The sequence below is a fragment of the Pleurodeles waltl genome, chromosome 2_1 (assembly GCF_031143425.1).
Source record: "Pleurodeles waltl isolate 20211129_DDA chromosome 2_1, aPleWal1.hap1.20221129, whole genome shotgun sequence".
In the NCBI taxonomy this organism is placed as follows: domain Eukaryota; kingdom Metazoa; phylum Chordata; class Amphibia; order Caudata; family Salamandridae; genus Pleurodeles; species Pleurodeles waltl.
The window spans coordinates 517,638,267-517,657,083 of record NC_090438.1 but is presented as its reverse complement, the minus strand read 5'-3'; the positions used below and the strand labels follow the sequence as shown (position 1 = coordinate 517,657,083).

At 45.9% G+C, this 18,817-nt stretch overlaps 1 protein-coding gene across 9 annotated transcripts in view; it reads left to right on the top strand.

The window, feature by feature from the left end:
* Positions 1-18,817, top strand: part of ENOX2 (ecto-NOX disulfide-thiol exchanger 2) — a 1,066,406-nt gene that overhangs the window by 386,839 nt on the left and 660,750 nt on the right. For all 9 annotated transcript variants that reach the window (XM_069214160.1, XM_069214117.1, XM_069214142.1 and 6 more), the window contains one exon: positions 3,289-3,432. In XM_069214160.1, coding sequence (XP_069070261.1) covers positions 3,289-3,432 — 144 coding nt within the window. The remainder of the gene's footprint in view (positions 1-3,288; positions 3,433-18,817) is intronic.

Below are 18,817 nucleotides of genomic sequence, written 5' to 3'. Positions count from 1 at the left end.
ATTTGCGGGTCGCAAATCTGAACCTACCTACATGGCCCCAAATTCTTAAAGAAAGTCACAAAAGTGCACCCATGGTATATTTCGTACCCCTATAAAATATTTGTGAACTGTATTTTAGCATGGGTAAATACGCATGTGTAGATTTGCTCATGTGAAAATCTATTGAGCATTTGCAAGTTCATTTTCCCTCCGGCCACTTTCTTCCCAACCCTGGAAGAAGTTCTAATTCTGCCATTGTCAGGAGTAAATGTCCAACCTTTCTTATTATGGGAAAATATTAGAGAGAAGCTGGTGAAAATCTTTAAAACATGCAGGTTATTAGGTTTGCAGACTCAAAGGCATTCCAGCCCTGGAACTATTGCTTACTGCTTCCTCCAGCCCCAGTATGCAGATCTGCAGAAAGGTGGCAAAATAAGGAAATTGCTACAGTAGGGATTGAAACTGCAAGTATTCAAGCCCTACTATGGTAGTAGCCCTGGCATAATCAGAGAGGCTATTATCAGAGCTCTTACATGAGATTGCTGCCATAATTTGTCCCCACACTACATGGCACCAAAGGGACAAGTAGATCTTTTTACAGGACAAGTAGATTTGAGAAGCAACCTGTCCCCTGGACAAGTAGATATTTTAATAAATTCCACACCCCTGGCTCTAAGGACACCACAAAAGTAAAGCTCTCTATTGATTAAGGGTATTAAGGAACACTTTATAAGCATTTGATTATTGATTGCTGCCAATGGCAATGCTTAAATCCAGTCGTTGAAATACCCAACAGGACTAACTTTGAGACTTCAGATGGATCAAGGACGTCAATGCTGATAGAAGACATTGATGTCAATCAAGGTGTAATTTTACAAGATTGTTTAGTAGTTTACAAGTTATAAGTAATATATATAAACCATTGAATGATTGCAAAAGACCATGTAGATAAGAAAAGGTCATTTTCAAATATTTATATTTTAAAACAAAACAACATAGAGAGAAGTTAATGACTACCGATTCCACATACTTGTGATCAATGGGAGAGATGAACACTTGATGGTTGTGATAAAAACTATCCAACTCAAAATGTGATCAAACAAAAAAGAAACGGGACAGGTTTTATAAAGCATTAAAAGGATTTCAGAGTGTCCAGTTGTTTTAAAGTCCACTCATTTCAGTTTTGTCCAGTCTGCTTTGGGTATTCTTATTTTAAAAGTATTTGTGGTGTTTCGACCTTTGCAGCGAGTATGTAGTTATCATCAGGGTGAAAGAAATGAAGTGAACACAGGAGGTGTGCTTGTCACTGGTGTTCTAAAGCAACTAGGAATATTGACGGATGTAGGTGAAAGTGTATGTAGGGTTCCAGTTTTGCACTAAAGAGTAAAAACGTATAGAGCCAAAAAGAGTAAATTGGCATAAATCCGGTATGTTGGTGGACAATACCTAAGAGCTCACAGAATAGAGCCACAATGTGCCCAAGGAAGTCTGAATGGCGAATCGATGACCAAGTGTGGAGACCAGCTTTGGTGCAGTATCACGCAGGACTAAAGCCCATTTAGGCAGCTTCTATGCTATGTTTAGCAACACATAAGGGTCACAGGATGCTTGTTTCCGGTCCAGGGAGGACCTGGCTTGGCAGTTCGGGCCATGAGGAAGAGGGTCAAGACTGATTTGTATATGGCTGGGTCCAAACTGGGGTGGCATGGTGAGCAAAAGAACGATAGATTAAGCCCAGTGTATTGTTCAGCACTCCGTCCTTCATCCTTTTGTGTTGCTATAAAGCTTCTATGCCATCTTCACCTCTTTAATTTCAAGTGAGCACCCCCAAAGTGTTCAGCCCGTTAGTATGGGGAGCTAACCAGAACTTATAAAGGGAATTATTATATGTTGTTTTGTGTTTACTTGGAATTGTATATTTAGGTCTTTCAGATGTTGTTGAAATTGTCATCCTTGCGGCCCCTGCTTAATCTGGCGTTATATGCCAACATACGGTTTATGACATTTATTGTACTTATGGTGAAGGTAAATAGTTGTTTAATTATTTCGAAATGCTGAGATGTCAACAGCAAGTTAAAAAAATAAACTCACGAGGGTTATGTCTGACCGTCTGCCAAAGACAGTTACTTTAAGAAGCATTGGAATTTTTAGAGCACACCAATGAGCATATATTGTTTTTTTTTTGCCATTTGCAAATTGCTGCAGCAGCTGAGACCCATATTCACAGGCTGTCCCTTACCTCACTGCTCAGTTGACAGAGAAGCGTGCTTTCACATATTGTTCTTAATACTAGCCAACTGCCATTGGATTCGCCGATTGACATTTGTGATGGTTGTTTGGGTGTTATATTTTTTTTAATCAAGAATGTTGAATTTTCTTAGTTTGGAGTTTTTTTAAACAAATGTTATTAAGTAATAAAGTAGTCAGTCACCTTGAAATTGAAGCATCTTTTACATTTTGAAGTTGAACATGGAGCAAGCAAGAGTTAAGTATGCAGGCGCCTGTTTTAGCATTGCCTTGTTGGAATCCATTTCAGGCATTAGCAGCTTGGATGCTCCGTGAGCAGGAGTGCTTTGTAAAAGTACATCATTAGCAAGGTTTTGCTGAAGGAATGACAAGGAAATGGCCCTAAAGGTGATAATCATGTGCACTGAGCAGGGTTAGTAGCGATAATAAACGGTTGGGAATTACCTACAAAGACGTGTGACGTATCTGCTCTAAGTAACCTTACGTTTTCACTTATCAGTTCTTTCCCCGAGACAGAGCGATGGTAAGCTCTCTTGAGCAAGCCATTCTTCTCATTTCATTAGACAAATGTCTTTCTGGAGCAATCAAAAGGATTGAATGTGTGTCTGCCTATCTTGCGAGTTTTGGAATGTCTGGAACTGAAATGTATCTGCCGTTTGAAAGCAGCTTCCTTCCATATTTTAGTTTGAAAGAGAACTTTTCATTCGTGGTTACAGCTGTTACCAATGAAACATTTGTTCTATTGTACCTAAAACCTCTTAGCTCTCCTTTCAATTGCTGAGCACTTCATTTTCTCAAGTGGGTACATTTTTTTGCACTGTGATGGGGCTGACAACTTTCGTAAATTTGTTTTGCAGGTCTTTTATTAAACTTCTTCCTGGCGAGTGCATGTTAAAATTAATGAATTTTCTCATTACAGTCACCGTATAAGGTTTGCTTGTTCTACTGAAAAATTCAAATGGGACTGCTGTATTTTTATGTGGATTTTAGCAGTGGCCATTTTAAGGAAATAATGAGAGAAATGTTTTTTCTCTGTTTTAACTTGTTTTCTTTCCCTTTTAGGGCTCAACCAGTTAACCTTTGATCCTTCCACAAATAATGAGCCTCTGCATTTTGGTAATGGAAGTGGTCCAATGGTGTCAGAGGTTCCTGTTGAGAATGGAGGTGAATCTTGTAATAAAAGAAAACGAATGAGCATGACTCCAGGTAAGAAAGTTGATCCCTTCGCCCAGTATTCTAATGGCTAAGAGGTACTGTTTGGCTTCACTGATACAATATTACTTATGTATGATGTTCACTTATCACATGAGACACGACAAACCTTTTAACCACCATTGAAAAAAGTGGAAAGATGACCTACAGCAGAGACTTTTTTTTAGACCTTTCTTGGTGGATCGCATGTGAACTTAAATGAGTATCTGTAGTCTTTTGTGGCAGCCCAACATTCAACAAAATTTAGGTTTCTGGGATTAATAAATAAAAGCAGAGTTCAAGTACCAACTTGCCCTCCTCTGGAGATTTAATTGCTCGGAGGCACCCACCATAGATCTTCACGGATTATTGTCAAGACTTTCTATTCAGTTTGGGATAGCTGTGAGGGTACACAGCACAGTGCATTTCAATATCCACCTGAAAAAAATGTTTACATGGGAGAGGATACTAAATCCACTGCTGAAAACCTGCTTGAAATGACGACTCAAATGATGGAGATGCTTTCTGTATCGCTCAGACACTATTGATACTATATTTTTTTATTAATCTTACATTTATTGTGTATGATCTTACTTTTTTAGATTGGTGTAGTACTATGGCCTTCAGACATTTTAATTCAGAGCCCACCTTTCGTAAAATAATTTAAGTGGTCCCTTTCCCAAACCAGCAAATACATTTTCTCAGTTATGCAGCAAAATTTTAAATACTGTAATCAAGTTAAATAATTTTGGTGGGGGTTTAGAGCACCACCTGTAAGTCATGGGTACTCACAAACATTTTCCAATGGGCCACAAAGTTTGGTCTGTGGTTTGATCGAGGGTTCCATTGATAGCAGCTGAATGGCAGTTTTGTTGACTATGGGGAAAGAGAAGCATGTACATCTAGTGGCTGAATTGTCAGTCAAAAAAATGTTTATTTAGACCATAAGTCTTTAAATAGCATAAAAACGTAATTACTTGTGTAAGGCATTGCCATAAATAACAAACAATAATATAATAAAACATTTAAAATTTAAAATAACCCCCCAAAATACCCATTTAAAACTATTAAACTTTAAAATATACAATGTTTTTATTTCTACTCGCTCAACTTACTATATTAAGACTAAAGACCTCATTACGAGGTTGTCGGGCCGACGGTCGGCCCTCCTGCCCCAGGGAGAGGAGACCGCCGCAGAGTTGGTAGTCATCGTAGTCTCTCCCCAGCCCCATTACAAGGTTTCCACTGGGCTGAACGGCAGAAACCTGAGAGAACTGAGGTTTCTGCTGGTCAGCTCAGTAGAAACCATGCAGCGGCATTGGCCTCGCAATTACATTGCACAGAGGCCCTTGGAATACACACTGGCTCAGCAGACAGTGTGTATTATGAGGGTGCTGGGTGGCGGGGAGGAGGCAGCACTGCCCATGCCCTGGGCATGGGCAGTGCAGAAGCCTTCCTTTGGACCCCATCACTGGGTTTCCGAAACAGGAGTCGTTATCCGCACGGTGGCAATGAGTTCAGCAGCTCTGTGGCTGACCAAAGTCTGACAGCCGACAGCCCTCGTGAAGTATATTCCCAGCAGTCCCCTGGTGGTCCAACCGCCAAGGTCATAATATGGTGGTTAGACCGCCTTGAGTGTGGCGGTCCGACCACTACTGCGAGTCTAGCGGTCCTTGGACCATCAGACTCTTAATAAGGCCCTTAGTCTTCCTAAAAATTGCTTAAAAGAGAAAAACTGCCTTCATATACACATAAAAAACCTTTTAACAGCGATCATGAAACTCCCTACATCACATGCAAAATCCAAGAATCACATAACCGGTAAAAGTGCTGCACCTTGTGCTTGATGCCTGATGCTGTATTTTATAAAAATAGGATGTAAAATGGTTTTGCGGAGGGGCAGGACTTTTAAACAATCCATTAAAATGTGCAAATCATTGCATTTTGTCCTCAAATCTCATGTACATTTTCCAGCAGAATCCTTCATTGCCGATTTTATCACAGTATTAAAATAACATAGGTTAATATCAACTCTCAGCCTTAACAATTCATATCTAAGCTGACGGTTTGGTAACGAGTCCAAATAAGGAAACCATTCTTCATTTCGCCAAGATTTGTTCATGAACTGACCTGAGTTTTCACCCACTAAGAAATGCCGGTCATATGCTCTAGACAGTTCCTTACCAAGTACCTTGACGTCCCTCTTTAAGACCTCTATTTGTAAATTCTAGGGGCACAGCTTAACTGTCCTTACCCCACAAATATCCTCTAAACCTTTCCTAACTCCCTTAATCCATTTAATTTCACTTTTCCTGATTTCATTCTTGCATCACAGAGTGAACTTTTGCCCTTCGCCAGCACTCAGCCGTTGCCAGAATCTGATTGCAGACACTTGGGCCAATATACTCCATGGTATTGTACCTGTCTCTAATCTTACAGCCTGTATCATTGATGATGCTGAAAGAGACAAACTTTTTAATCATTCCCCCTGCTCAGCATCCCATTGCTTTTACCACTGACACACAGCAGCACGGCTCCACACTGAAATTGAGAGAGTATCATCGCAGCATAAACGCTTAACACTGGTCTGTTACATTCTTTTCAGGCCACTTACTGAGGCAAAGGCTTTTACTTTTAATGATTTAGGCCCTCATTATGACCCGGGCGGTGAGTGATAAAGTGGTGGTAATACTGCCAACAGGCTGGCGGTAATTACCACCAAATTATGACCATGGCGGTGAGAACTCTCATAGACAACCAATGCAACACACCAACCGCCAGGGCGGACACAACACTCACCACGGTGGTAGCCGTCAACAGCCAGGCCGAAGACAAAGTACCATCCACCATATTAAGACCCTACAATCCGCCATGTTTTCCGGGGCGGTACCAACGCCATCAAAAGCCTGGCGGAAACACATCACAGAAGAGAAAAGACTCCCCATCGGAGACACAGGGAAGAATAACGCCGCCATGGAACCCGAACTGCAAGTTTTCCTATGATCTTTTACGTTAAGCTCCACCTGGAACACCAACGCCAACGAAGACGACAACAGTGAGTACAGCCAATTGGCACACAAGAGAGGGAGGAAAACGAGAGTGACACACACACACACACACACACACACACGACACACAAAAACCATACACACAACCAGCTGCACATGTAAAACAATTTGCACCAGATACACGGCAGAATAATGCAAGGACAACAGGAATGCACCAAGGTGAATGTATTATTATCAACAGCTAATAAATAAACCAATTGTCCGTGAAACAGAAATGTACACAAAGGGACACTCCAATGTTCAAAGGGCCCACATGGCCCAGTGCACAGTCCAAGGCCCAACTTGAATCCTGACTTCATCCGTATAGAACTTTGCAGGGGCATCAGTTTGCAAGTGGGCAGGCACCTCAGGGGGATGTGGGGCACCTTAGCCGAAGTCGGGAACAAGCCCACTGGTTCTGGAGGGGGCTCCATGCCCATTTTTCTCTGCTGGGGAGTGCAAGGCTACACTCTCTGGAGTGGGTGGCTTTCCCACTGGTTCTGCGCGGGGGTTCCATGCCTAGTTCTCTGTCCTGGGAAGTGCAAGGCCACAGTCTCTGGAGTGGATGACCTTCCCACTGGTTCTGGAGGGGGCTCCATGCCCAGTTCTCCGTCCTGGGGAGTGCAAGACCACAGTCTCTGGAGTGGGTGACTTTCCCACTGGTTCAGGAGGGGGCTCTGTGCCCAGTTCTCTGTCCTGGGGAGTGCAAGGCCACAGTCTGTCTAGTGGGTGACTTTCCCACTGGTTCTGGAGGGGGCCCCTCACACAGCAGCCCCTGGAGGGTGGCCTACGTGGCTTCTGCTGGTGGTGATGGCTACAGTGCAGTGGCAGATGGAGGTGCCTCCTGGGCAGCCTCTGCAGGTGGTGATGGCTGCAGTGCGGTGGCAGATGGAGGTGCCTCCTGGGCAGCCTCTGCAGGTGGTGATGGCTGCACTGTGGTGGCAGATGGTGGTGCCTCCTGGGCAGCCTCTGCAGGTGGTGATGGCTGCACTTCCTCAGCTGGCAGTGGGGGCCCATGACTGCTGCTGGTGGTGGAGGTGTCACCCCAACAGCCTCTGCTGGAGTAGTGGGCTTTGTCCTCTCCATGACATGGGGCATGGAATCCTTACCCTTCCTGGCAGGGGATGATGGTTTCTTCCCCTTCATGGCAGGTTGTACGTGTTCTTAGCCTTCCGAGCAGGAGTCGTGGGCTCCCACCCCTTCTTGGCTGAAGGTGCAGGCTCCCGCCCCTTCTTGGCTGGAGGTGCAGGCTCCCGCCCCTTCTTGGCAGGAGGTGCAGGCTCCTGCCCCTTCTTGGCAGGAGGTGCAGGCTCCTGCCCCTTCTTGGATGGAAGAGCAGGCTCCTTCCCCTTCTTCGCTGGAGGTGCCGGCTCCTTCCCCTTCTTCGCTGGAGGTGTGAGATCCTTCCCCTTCGTGGCTGGTGGAGAGGGATCATCCTTCACTGACTTCTCACCACGACTATGAGGTGCCTCTACTATCACCATGGACTGTTTGGGCTGGGTCGTTGGGAGGTTGAGGGGGGGAGGTGTATGTCTGCTGGAATTGGGTGCAGGTGCATGGGCAGTATGCTGATGTGAGGTGGATGGCTGTTGGGTGTGTGAGTGCTTGCGTTTGTGTCCTTTAGGCGGGAGGACAGACAGGGTGGGAGAGGACACAGGGGACGCGTGCATGGATGTTGTGGAGGTGTCTACTAGTGAGGTGTGTGTGCTGCTTGGTGTGGTGATGCTAGTGGTGGATGTTGGTACAGTGAATTCAGGTGTGAGTGTGGCCGTGACTGGGAGGGAGGCGGAGAAGGAGGAGGAGGGGGAGACAGTGGAGGAAGTGGATGTGGTTGTGTCTGCCACTGTCTGGTGTTTGTGTGAGTGCTTGTGGGATGAAGTGTGGTGCCTGTGTTTGACTGTGCCACTCTTGGGTGTTGTCTTGTGTGCATACTCATCTGTATGTGTGCTTGGGATGGGTTGGGGTTGAGGAGACTGGGACTGGGAAGTGGTAGTTGGAGGGGGGACGGTAGGAAGAGGGACAATGGCTGCCATCAGAAAGGAGGCCAGAGCCTAAATCGATCTCTATTGGGCCGCCAATCCACCGTGGATGCCCTCCAGGAGTGCACTGCATTGCTGCATCTAGGATGCCAGCCCCTGTATGGCATTCACAATGGTTGATTTGCCCTACAGAGATGGATCTCAGGAGGTCAATATCCTCCTCACTCAGGGAAGCAGGGCTCACTGGAGCAGGGCCTGAGGTGCCTGGGGGAAGGAGATGCCCACTCTCCTGGGTGAGCGGGCAAGGGCAACTCGTTGAGAGGCTACTGGGAGGGCGTTACTGGTACGGGTGGAGCTCCCATCGGAGGAGGTATCTGAGTCTGTTGTCACCGCCTGTCTCCGCCGTGTGCTCCCCTCACCCTCCGTCGCTGGACTCTGCCTCCTGGGTCCTGTGAGATGCAGCTCCCTCTGTCGCCGTTGCCCCTGCTCCACCGCCAGATGATGCTAATGCACACAAGGACAGGATGACGGAACAAAAAGGGGCGAGAGAGAAAAAGGAAACACTGGGTCAGTGACTGCACCAATACCACAGTTGGCATACACAGCACCATCACACACAGTGATCAGGCTTAAGCATTATGCATTGCACTGCCAGTGATATGGCTAGATGCTAAGGCAAGATGAGGACCATACACCACCAACTGCACCCCTCCTGGTACCCACAAAGCCCTGCCTGAAATGGAATGCTAACAAGCAAGCTTACCTGCATTTGCTAAACACCCATTACCCTAGAGTTGACCCACGCTGCAATGTCTGACCTGGCCTTAGGGGCACCCACTAACTCGCATCCACCACCCAGATCCCACCCCACCTGCCACATTTTGGAATAATACCCACTGTACTCACCCCCTTGTGGCTGCTGTGATTCCCTCAAGCACCCATCCAGCTCTGGGTAGGCCACTACCAGTATGCTGGCCATCAGGGAGGTCAGGTTCCGACGGGCACCCCTTCTTCGTTGGGAGGCCATCCCCAGCTGGGCCTCTGCGGTCTTTCGTGCCCAGCGTCTCAGGTCCTCCCACCGTTTCCGACAGTGGGTGCTGTGCAAGTCCTTGGCGATAGCACACCATAATCGCTTCCTTTGATGGCGGCCGACCTGCAGAGGCAATACAGATAGGAGAACACCATTAAACAAACAGTCCAGCCTCTCACACAAATGGCCCACCATTTCCATCACCGTTGGCACCCACATTGCCCGGTGCACACCATGTACACCATCACAAGAACCCCCCCCCTCCCCACGCCTGGCCCCCTGGATGACACGATGCTTGCTCAAACATCTCCATGCATCCTTCCCACATGCATTGTGGCCAATGTGTACTCACTTGTTGGTCTGGGGGCCCATACAGCAGTCCATACTTGGGTAAGACCCCATCCACCAGTCGCTCCAACTCCTACAAAGTAAAGGCAGGAGCCCTTTCCCCGGTCACACAGGCCATGGTGTGTTCCAGACACAGGTCACAGAAGCACACGCAGTGTAGGTGTTCTCCTGTTGAAGGTCAGGAAACAAGTGAAGAATCAGATAGAAAATGGCAGTCACGTCCAGGGCGGTGTACACTGTGCTCACCGGCGCAGATCCCCATTAGCCACTGTACTCCATAGAGCCCCATATTATCCAATGAGGAATTGCACGGCACTGCAAGATCACCTTCTGCCACGACGCCCAATGTTGGTGGAATTACCTCACTTCCACCTGTCCCTACCTACAGGACAGGTGTTTGCCAATTTGGTGGGGGAGGGGGACAACTGTCATAGCGACATTAGCTGCGTCACAGATTAGATTGGCACATAACTCGCCATTAACATTGTCCCATTACATAAATGCACCATGTACACTGACGTTGTGGTTCAATTGTTCCAATTGTGACAGCCTACTCACTCTTGTGTCCCTTAGGTACCTCCTGCTGTGGATGAATAGGAGGTGGAGACATACCTCTGTGTACAGACCCCTTGTGGACTTGGCTACACTGGAGGACAGGCACATTATCCTCACCTATAGACTGGACAGGGCTACAATCACAGAGCTGTGTGCCCAATTGGAGCCAGACCTGATCTCCTCTATCCGTCGTCCGACTGGGATCCCCCCTCTTGTGCAAGTGCTATCACTGCTCCATTTCTTGGCAACTGGTTCTTTCCAAGTGACAGTGGGCTTGGCAACAGGAATGTCACAGGCCATGTTCTCAATCGTGCTGGCAAGAGTCTTTTCTGCCCTGGTGAAACACATGTGCAGCTACATTTCTTTCCCCTCAGGTGGAAGATTTGGCCACTGTGAAGGCCGGATTCTATGCAATGGGACATATCCCCAATATTATTGGGGCGATTGAAAGGACACATATTGCGTTTGACTGGCGGACCAGTACCTCTCCCACATCAATGCTAAGTATCCTGGGTCGGTGCATGATGCCTTTGTTATGAGGAACAGCAGCATCCCAAATATGATGGCCCAACTACAGAGGCACAGGGTGTAGCTAATAGGTAAGCCTTGGTCGCCACCCACTGTATGGTAGTGTATTCCTCCAGGTGTCCCCCAGGTGTGTGAGGCTAAATGTGGTCCCTCAATACTTGCAGGTGACTCTGGCTACCCAAACCTATCGTGGCTGCTGACCCCTGTGAGGAATGCCAGGACAGGGGCTGAGGAATGTTATAATGAGGCACATGGGCGAACCAGACGGATCATTGAGAGGACCTTCAGGCTGCTGAAGGCCAGATTCAGGTGCCTCCATCTGACAGGTGGATCCCTGTGCCACTCATTAGAGAAGGTCTGCCAGATAGTAGTGGCATGCTGTATGTTGTATAACCTGGTCCTTAGATGCCATGTAGCTTTTCTGCAGGAGGAGGAGACTAGAGATGCCCCTGTGGCAGCAGTATACACTGAGGATAGTGAGGATGAGGACAGCAGAACATCAGTTATCCGTCAATACCGCCAATGACACACAGGTGAAACAGAGCAACTGACCATTCCTAGGATTATTGTTGTATTCTGTGTGGCTGTAGCATGATGGCATTAACTTCCTTTGCATCTCAACTTACTGTCACCTATGGCTTGTCATTTTACAGATGTTGGTGATATCACTATGTACTGATGTGCTGACTATAGACAGCTACAGGTCATTATTTCTATGCCCTCACAGTGTTCAGATCATTTGCACGGGATGTGACTGTTTCAATAGATGCACATTTTCAATACATAAGACACCAGTAGTCAAATTGTGTTCAAGTGTGTTTATTGTAGTGCTAAGAAATTGAGGGGAAAGTGCAATGGAAAGGGGTGATGATGGAGGAAAGTCTAGGGTATTGTTCCTGTCTGTTTGTAGCACAGGTGCGGTGTCCAAGTGACCATAGGAGGGGGAGCAAAGGGAGTTCAAAGTAGACCAGGTGACAGTGTGGGACATAAGGGGGACAATCGGGAGAGTCTTATTTCCTGGTGGTGGTCTTGGCTAGTGTCTCTGGCTTCTATCAGGTTTGCAGGGAACGTTTGCGGGGTGGTTCACCTTCTTCAGGGGATGGGTGCTGGTGACCTGTGGGTCCTGTGGCGGGGCCTCCTGCCCACTAGCTGCAGCAGACGTAGAGGGCTGGACAATGGACTGGCTAGTGGTAGGGGCCGGCTGCTGTGCTGTTGCCTCCCTCATGATGTTGGCCACGTCTGCCAGCACCCCTGCTATGGAGACCAGGGTGGTGATAATGGCTTGCAAGTCCTCCCTGATCCTGTCCCTCCTGCAGCCGCCTGTTCTCCTGCACGTTGTCAAGGATCTGGCCCATCGTGTCCTGGGAATGTTGGTAGGTTCCCAGGATTTCGGAGAGTACTTCCTGCCAAGTCTGTTCCCTGGTCCTGTCCTCCCCCTGGCGCAAAGCAGTCCTCCCAGTGTCCCTGTGCCTGTGTTTCCTGAACGGTGTGCCCACTGCCACTGACCTCAGGTCCCTGACTGTCTTTGGTATGAAGTGTGGACTTGGGTCCCTGTACAGGTGGGCACACTGCTGATTGATGTGCCCTGGGGACAGAGGTGTGGGTATGCTGGGTGAGTGCTGTGGTGTTGGATACTGAAGGGAGAGGCTCTGTGAGTGGGCTTGGGTGACCGGCTGTCCAGTGGTCCCTGATGGGCCAGTTTGTTGGTCCTGATCCTGAAGTCCAGAGTTACTGTCATCACTGGGGGCATCTTCTGTTGGGGGACTGGATGGTTGTGGCACCTCCTCTCAGCTGACAATGGCTGGGGTACCTGTGGGAATGTAAGTGTTGTATTATACTTCATATCTGTGACATATTGTACATCCCTGGCTTCCCTTCTGTCGTTGGTGTTGCCCTGCCACCTTTTGCTTGTGTATGGTGATGTATTGTGTGATTTTTAGTTTCCCTGTGCTGTTCATGCTTTTGTGATGGGTGTCCATGCAGGGCTGGGAGGGATGTCCCTGCATTGGTATAGCATGCAGGGCCTGGCATTGCAGTTAGTCATATGTGTAGGTACAGTATTTGGGATGTGGTGAAGTGATGGGAGTGTTGAGGGTGTGGATGTGAGATGGCATGCAGGTATAGTGAGTGATAAGTGGTAAATATTGACTTACCAGTGTCCAGTCCCCCGGCTACTCCAGCGAGTCCCTCAGGATGCAGTAATGCCAAGACTTGCTCCTTCCATGCTGTGAGCTGTCGGGGAGGATGTGGGGGTCCACCGCCAGTCCTCTGTATGGTGAGCTGGTGCCTTGCTGCTATGGAAACGTATTTTCCCCCGCAGGTCGTTCCACCTCTTCCTGATGTTGTCCCTTTTTCTTGGATGCTGTTCCACGGCATTCACCTTGTCCACGATTCTCCGCCATAGCTCCATCTTCCTTGCAATGGATATGTGCTGTACCTGTGCTCCAAAGAGCTGTGGCTCTACCCTGACAATTTCCTACACCATGACTCTTAACTCCTCATCAGTGAAACCGGGGTGCCTTTGTGGGGACATAGGTGTTGTGTGGTGTGTGTTGGTGAGAGTGTGTTGAGTAATGTGATGGGGTGTGTGATGTGGGGTGCATGAGAGATGTATGGGTGTAAGTGGTGTGTGTATCTAGTTGTCGCAGAGGTCTTGGTGTCAGTCTGGTGGCAATAATTTGTATTCGTAAAGGGTTGTGGGTAATGTGGGTGTGTGTTTTATAGTGCTGTGGGTGTGGTTTTTAGTATTGGCAAATGTGGTGTTGTTTTGTATGTGGGTGAACATTCTGAGCGGGGGGTATGTACCCCCAATGGTTTACCGCCATTGAATGTCTGCCGTGGTGATTTGTGGGTCATAGTGTGATGGGCGTTGTTTTGTTGGCGTAACGGTATGGGTGCTGGGACCACCGCCACTTTTCCACTGACCTTTGGATTGGCAGATTTGTGTATGTGGCTGTATTCTGTCAGATTGGTGTGTGTGTGTCATAAAATGGCAGATGGATATTCGCCACTGTGGCGGTATGTTGGCGGCCGTCACCGCGGCGGTAAGCGGAATTTACCGCCAATGTCATAATGAGGGCCTTAATGTGTACATTCCACTTCAAGGACTTCTCAAACCAGATCCATAAATACTTGTATTCCTTTACCGGTTCCAGATTAGTGGATCCAAGATACCAATTCAGCCTCACAGTTATTTTTTTTTTTTATTTTTTTTTTTTAAGCATTTTTTTTTTCCATATTTACCACTAATGTTTTAGCTTGACAGTATTCCATAAACTCATCCAGCTTCCTTTGCAGGCCTACCTCCATCTGATTTAAAATCACAAGTCATCTGCTTACAGGAGGCATGCTACATGTTTTCTATCCGCTTTGCAGCTAACACCCTTTTCACAACCAAGGCTGTTGGCTAATCTGCTATAAATAGTGAAAAAGGTAAGGGGGCCAAAAGACATCTCTGCTGCAGCCCATTATTAATAAATATTTTCTGTGTTGTAGTTCCCTCAATATCTTTAATTACTTGAGCACAGTTGTGCGTATGTAGCGCCTGAATTTAAATCAACAGACTCTTTGGAATATCCTGGTTTATCAGAGTTTCCCATAAGCACTTCCGGTTCACCACATCAAACACAGCACAGAAGTCTATGAAACAGCAAAACAAACTGCCCGTTTCCTTTACTGACTTCCTCGCAATGGTCCAAAGGGAAAAGCAGTGGTCAATTGATGAGTGGCATTCCTTGAAACCCTCCGTTCTGGATGCACAATATGATTCAATTTGGCCCATTCCTTAAGCCTTCCTAACATAATCTTAGGTAACAGTTTTTCTCCAACATCCAGCAGGATGATCAGCCTATAGTTCTTTGGGGCCTTTAAATCTCCCCTTTTATGGATAGGTCTAGTGATTGTGCCGCTCTAGTTTTCAGGGAACTGGCCTACAGCCAATATGTTGAGAAAATTCTGGTAAAAGAATTCCACCCAACAATTGGACCTGGTCTTTATTATAATAGCTGGAAGGCTATCCGGGCCAGCCACTCTAGTCAAAACCAGGTTTGATACAGTATGTTTGATATTAGCTACCGTTAAACAAGGACCTAGTGTCCTCTACACCAAAGGGGTTTCTGACATTATTACGGCCTCCATCCCATTACCATACATTTCTTTTAGATACTTGGCTCAAGTATCTTTTTCCACTACACAGTTCATCCCTCCTGCATTTTCCCAGCTCCATCCTGCACAAGCTTCCAAAACTTTTTTGAATGTTTTGTTTGTATTGCTTACAGCATATTTCCCCAACACTTCTCCTTATGTCTATTTTCTGGTTTCTAATTACGATGGTATGTTCTTTCTTAATGTTCTGAAGGCAATTATAACTTTCATAAGCAAACCTAAGTCTAAAACTTTTCTCCTCTTTCCTAATTTGAGTGTTTAGTTTCCTACATTCCCTGTTGAACCAAACATTTCCTTTCTTCTGGTTATCCTAAATACTATTATCTCGGCCCCTTTTGTCTTTTAAATCCACCTTTTCCACCTTTAAAGGAGAAACTACCTGGCTAATAAAATTCTCATACCCCTTATGTTGTTGGAATGCACATTAATGAACACTTGCACTTGTTGAAAGAAAAAAGGCCAGTTGTTATTATCATTTGTTATTGAAAACTTTTCTTTTTTTGTAAAGGCAGATAATAATCCCATACTAAGAAAACAGATCACTGCCCTGCATGGTCTGCCCTGGCCGCATTAGAGAGTGTCCACATAGTTCCCAAGACTTTGGCCATATAGACTACAAATGAAGAACAGGAATCTGACCGCAAAATTCTTAAAGCCACAAGATGACTGCACGTGCCCAGTTGTCTACAAGTAGGAGCCATCCAGAGAATACGCGGGCGAGCGTAGTAGGCAGTGAGAGCCTGGGCAAACATCCCCTTGAAAAAGTGCATGCTGGGCAGATGTCCATAGCCCCAGCGGACCAACCTATGGTAAATGATCTATAGGGCAGCGTCCCCACTCTGAACTGGAAGTGTAACCTCCGTTCCAGAGGTGCTGTGATCAGATCCCACTGGTCTTGTAGCCTATCTTATGCTTAAAACAGTAAAATTATTGGGCTAAACCTGGATGAGGCAATCTTCCTAAAGTCATCCACCTCCATGCTGTCCCAATAAAGGGCCTTCAGCGCACTCTTAGATGGAAGAGGTGCTGTTGCGGGATAATCCCCTAAATCTGATTGACCAAGAGTTTTAAGCAGCTTTTTAGTGTTCTGAAGCCATGGGACAGTATGAAATTGGTCTGTGTCCATAACATCCTGTAACACCAACACATAATGAGCCAATTCTGGAATAGTCCACAAACGACTTCAGAACATCAATAATCATAACCTAGCTTTACCCTCAAGTCTTTTAATACCCATATCACAGCGAAGTAGATGGAGAGGGGTGCTAGGCGGAAGAGAGATAAGATAACGAAAAAATGTATTCTCCGCAGATCGAAGATGCCAGAGATTGTAACAAACCCCTAATTCTGCCCTATAGAGTGCGGCAGCCATGGTTTTAGCATCATATATGCGGAGTGCCAGAGAAATTGGCTTGGTGCAGGTAGAACGATATTCCTTAAGGGGGGGCATCTGTGATTTGGCTAAGCTTCAAGGCGGCTTCATCAAGATGTTGTTTTTGGAGAGTGTGATTTCCAGTTAAGAAAAATAGTCCATCGTTTCAAGGGGACTCCCGCCCACCCCCCCCCCCCCCAAAAGCCTATCTTCAATTGAAGGACTTCTGAGGATTAAGCCACATCACTTTAGTTTAATCTGTATTGACTTAAAGGCCCCAAGAGGAACAAAACTCCTCACAACGTTGGAGGAGCTTCAACAAACTACTTGGGGTCTTGGAGATCATGTCGGTGTTGTCCGCAAAAAGTGATATCGGAATTTTGTTTCCAGCCAGCAAGGTGGCATCTGCGTCAATTGGCGCTAAGAAAGACATTCTCATTAACATATAATAAAAATAGCATGAGGGCCAAAACACAACCCTGACATACGCCGTGCAAGACTAGAATTTTCTCTGTCAATTGCTCCCCATTTCCCCCATCTCACTTGCTCTGTATTTCCTTCATATGGACGTCTTAGCAGGGACAAAAGATCTGGTGGCATTTCCATTTTATGTAACGCCCCCAGAGAGTAGTCCTTAGAACCAAGTCAAGTGCGGATAGAAGATTCACAAATGGAACATATAAAGATCCCTTGCCTAAGGTAGCAATACGCCAGTAGATCAACAGCAAATAGAATACCTGGTTGACAGTAGAGATCTTAGACCGGAAACCTGCTTGGTAAGGGTTAATGATGTCTCTGTCGCTCATCCATCCTTGTAGCTTAGCCAGCAGGCATTGAGATACCACATCTTCTTTCTTCGCTGCTGTCTTATCTGTATTCTTTCTCCGTTGCTGTCTTCTTTTTACTTCCTGCTTGCCATCTTCTTACTTCCCTGATGTCTTTTTTCTTCTATGTCTTCTTCTCTGTCTTCTTTCGTTGTTGCCCTCTGTCTTCCTTTTTCTTTCTGCATACTGTCCTTGCTGTCTTCTTTACCACATGCCATCTTCTCTCTTTTCACGTCTGCACTCTCTTCATGTCTTCTGTCTTCTCTCTTCTCCTGTCTTGTCATCTTCCATCTTCTCTCTTCTGCCGTCTTCTCCCTTCTCTCTTCTGTCTTCCTCTGTGTTCTTCATCTTCTTCCGACTTCCCGAATGCCAATACATTTTGCCTTTCTTTTTTCTATGTAACTGGCTTACAAATATTGAAAACATGTTACAATAATGTTTGTATTTAATTTACTAAAGCAAACATTGTTATATTTCAAATATGTGTAAGCCAGTTACATAGGGAAAAAAAGACAAAGGCAAAACCTATTAGCTTTGCCAATGCTTGTTTATAGACAGGAACAACAATTGCTATCCTCCATGATTTGGGGATGTCTGCCCCCGTGGCTATAGAGTTAGCAATTATTAGAATGTAGCATGCCCACAAGTTTATATTAGATAGAAAGACAGTTTCCCATTACTGCTTAGTTAAATGTGTCCCTAATAAAATAGTACGAAGTGAGAGTTTCCCTTTCGTTTCCCGAGCTGTTGAGGATATAGTGGGACCAATATTCTTGTAGATGACAGCCAACAGTCCCTGACTGAAAAGGAGGCACCCATAATCTTTCAATTCAAGGATATGCTAGGAAAGGAAAGCATTGAGTCCCAAGGAGAGATTCTAGTAACACATACAGATGCCAAATATCCCTGTTATAAGAATAAAACAGTGAAATGGTTATATAAATAGAAAAAGGCAGCACAACGATATATGCAAACCCCTTTTGGACACATTGTCTCAATCCTATGTGCATGTTTTAAAATGTTAAGTAGATTCAGACTGTATTTACCCACAATTGCCTCACTAGACCGAGCGCTAGAAATAAACGCAATTCTGTTAAACGACTGGTTTATTGAGTTTTGCCTCGAGGTGGAATTAAACAGTCGCTAAGATCATCAGAACAGACTATGAGGCAGCTTTGAGAAGCAGTCTGCTAATTATGTGATTAAAGCTATTACAATATGATTGGGCTTCCATAGATAACCTAGTTCTCCGTTCCTTTTCTTCACTAGATTGTAAAGATTTGTATGATCACAGTACGCTCAATTAACAAGATTGTTTGAATTCTATTTCGTGTTTTAAAGAGAGTTTGAGACCGATTGATATCACCAGAGTTCTGAACGTCATACTCTTATACCTGCTGTAAATTGTTCAATAACGGGTTGAATGATTATAAAAAGACAGAAGCAATTAAGTGCTTTGAAAGGGGAAGAGAGACAGGGAGAGATTTTTTATTTCTGCTCCTATAGCTTGTAATGTCATGCCTGCTCACATAGCACCTTCATTCAAATCACAC